We start from the raw sequence: 2,253 nt of genomic DNA on the forward strand, positions 1-2,253 counted from the left end.
CATACAAGCCTTCATATGCTAAGCTCCACCTAGGGGAGAGGGTGTGGTCTAGTCTAGTGAAGGGGCACTCAGCTGAGAGCCTGGAGACCTGACTTCTGTCACTGATCTCCTGAGTGACCTTGCACATGTTGCTTACCTGTTTTGTGCTTTAGTTTTTCCTTCAGTTAAATGAGGATCTATATCCTCCATCTTATGAGTGTCAATGGGCGTTGAATCAGACCCATTGATACTTGTGCTCTTTTGTAAATCACTTGGAGATTTATAAATGCAAAACTCTATATAAGAACAGGATATTATTAGTAATGGGATTTTATAACTGATCTGGGGATGTGTGAGTACCACCAGGGTTTTTAATCAAGGTACTGACTCCAACCTGTCTGAAGAGCAGGGGTAGGATGGGCCATATTTTCTCTCATGGTGTCATGTATTTTTAATCATGTTGCTTTTAATTGTAGGGGGTGTGGTTTAAGAAACTGACCAGAACCTCCCCAGTGCATCATGCCAACCTGCAATGAAACCAACATCAGTCCTGCAAGATTCCTCCTGGCAGGCATCCCAGGGCTGGAAGCTGATGGCCCCTGGATCTCCATCCCTTTATGTTCCATGTACCTCACTGCAATTTTAGGAAACAGTCTGATTCTGTTTGTGATCAAGACACAGCAGAATCTCCATCAGCCCATGTACTTGTTCCTTTCTCTGTTGTCTGTCACCGACCTTGGCTTATCTCTTTCCACCTTGCCAACAATGCTCAGCGTCTTCCTGTTTAACACCAGAGAAATTGGCATTGATGTCTGTCTGACCCAACTTTTCTTTATTCACACTTTCTCCATGATGGAATCCTCTGTACTAGTTGCCATGGCATTTGACCGCTTTCTTGCAATACGCCACCCACTGAGATACGCTTCAACTTTAACCAGTGCAAGGATAGGAAACATAAGGCTGGCGATAATAATCAGGGGTATTGGTCTGCATATCCCAGCTGTCATTCTTCTCAAGAGGTTGCCGTACAGCACGATCCAACCTCTCTCTTATTCATATTGTTTGTATCCAGATGTGATGAAGATGGCCTGTGCAGACACTGCATCCAGGAGCTTCTATGGTTTGTTTGTTATCCTTTCTACTCTGGGATTAGACTCAGTGCTCATTGTCTTGTCTTACATCATGATCCTTCAGACTCTATTTTGTATCACATCCTGGCAAGAGCGTCTCAAGGCTCTGAACACCTGTGTCTCCCACATCTGCGTCAGCCTGCTTTTCTTCACCCCGCCGATCAGTTTGTCTATGATTCACAGGTTCAAGAAACAGGCTCTCCCTCAGAGTCAAATTCTTCTGTCTTATCTCCACCTCCTCTTCCCCCCAGTGCTCAATCCCATTGTATACAGCATAAAAACCAAAGAGATTCGTAAACGGATCATGAAGATCTTTCAAAACTATTCCGCTAAGAGAGTCCAAAGGGGGCACTGATTTGGTTTCTGGAATCTGTCTCTCTCGGAGCCAATATGGCCCGTGGTGTCCAAGTGCCTCTGTCATGCTTAGCCAGCGAGGATTTAGCAAGCAGCAGGCCTACTGAAGTAAAAGGAACCCTTAACGACATATGAGAAAAGTATTCAAATTGTTAATAGGGCCATTCCTCATGGCAAAGCCACTAGAGTTCTTTAAATATAGGCCTGTATTTTTAGAGAATCAAAAGTGGATACTAATTATATTTGTCTGGGTTTACCTATATCTTATTACACGTTCAACAATGTGACCAAATTAGCTTGCAGATGAAAAATTTCAGTTCCTGTAAGTCAGGTATCATGACCTATTCTGTTAATTCAGAGGTCAAAAGGGGATACTAACGTTAAGATGAAACTTGTGTTGTAATAATATCATTGTCTTTATTCCTCTTTGAAGTTTGTAGTAAACTACCTGGGAACCATTTCAATGGTTAATGGCCTTATGCTAATCAATGTTGCTTGTTATCAGTGTAGACATAGGAAATAGAGATTTATTTCAAAGCAAAAATGCACATTACTTATTCTTCACCCAAGGAAGGCCTGCTGTGATCATTTGGGGACAAGAGGTTAATCAGCTGAAGTTCAGCTATAAAGGGTCTTTTGGGTCTGATCCTTACTATCTCAGAGCTGCTTAAGCATTGTCTGGGGATGTTGAAATTACAAGATGGAGGACTTGTGGATTAGCCCTGCAATTCTCATGGAAGAATCTGAAAACACTCTGTATATGGACTGCCTATTGGACTATGACTTTTTT

The 2,253-nt window shown here is 42.4% G+C and overlaps 1 protein-coding gene across 1 annotated transcript; it reads left to right on the plus strand.

Annotated features, from left to right (window-relative positions):
* Nucleotides 1-498: 498 nt before the first annotated feature.
* LOC125644296 (olfactory receptor 51G2-like) lies at nucleotides 499-1,464 on the plus strand. Its single transcript, XM_048868014.2, has one exon. The coding sequence runs from the start codon at nucleotides 499-501 to the stop codon at nucleotides 1,462-1,464; it is 966 nt and encodes a 321-aa protein (XP_048723971.2).
* Nucleotides 1,465-2,253: the final 789 nt, after the last annotated feature.

Source organism: Caretta caretta, chromosome 1, assembly GCF_965140235.1.
Source record: "Caretta caretta isolate rCarCar2 chromosome 1, rCarCar1.hap1, whole genome shotgun sequence".
Classification (NCBI taxonomy): domain Eukaryota; kingdom Metazoa; phylum Chordata; order Testudines; family Cheloniidae; genus Caretta; species Caretta caretta.

Bases quoted from the DNA above. Each gene is read 5' to 3' on its own strand.
- LOC125644296 (XM_048868014.2), top strand. From the start codon at position 499: ATGCCAACCTGCAATGAAACCAACATCAGTCCTGCAAGATTCCTCCTG.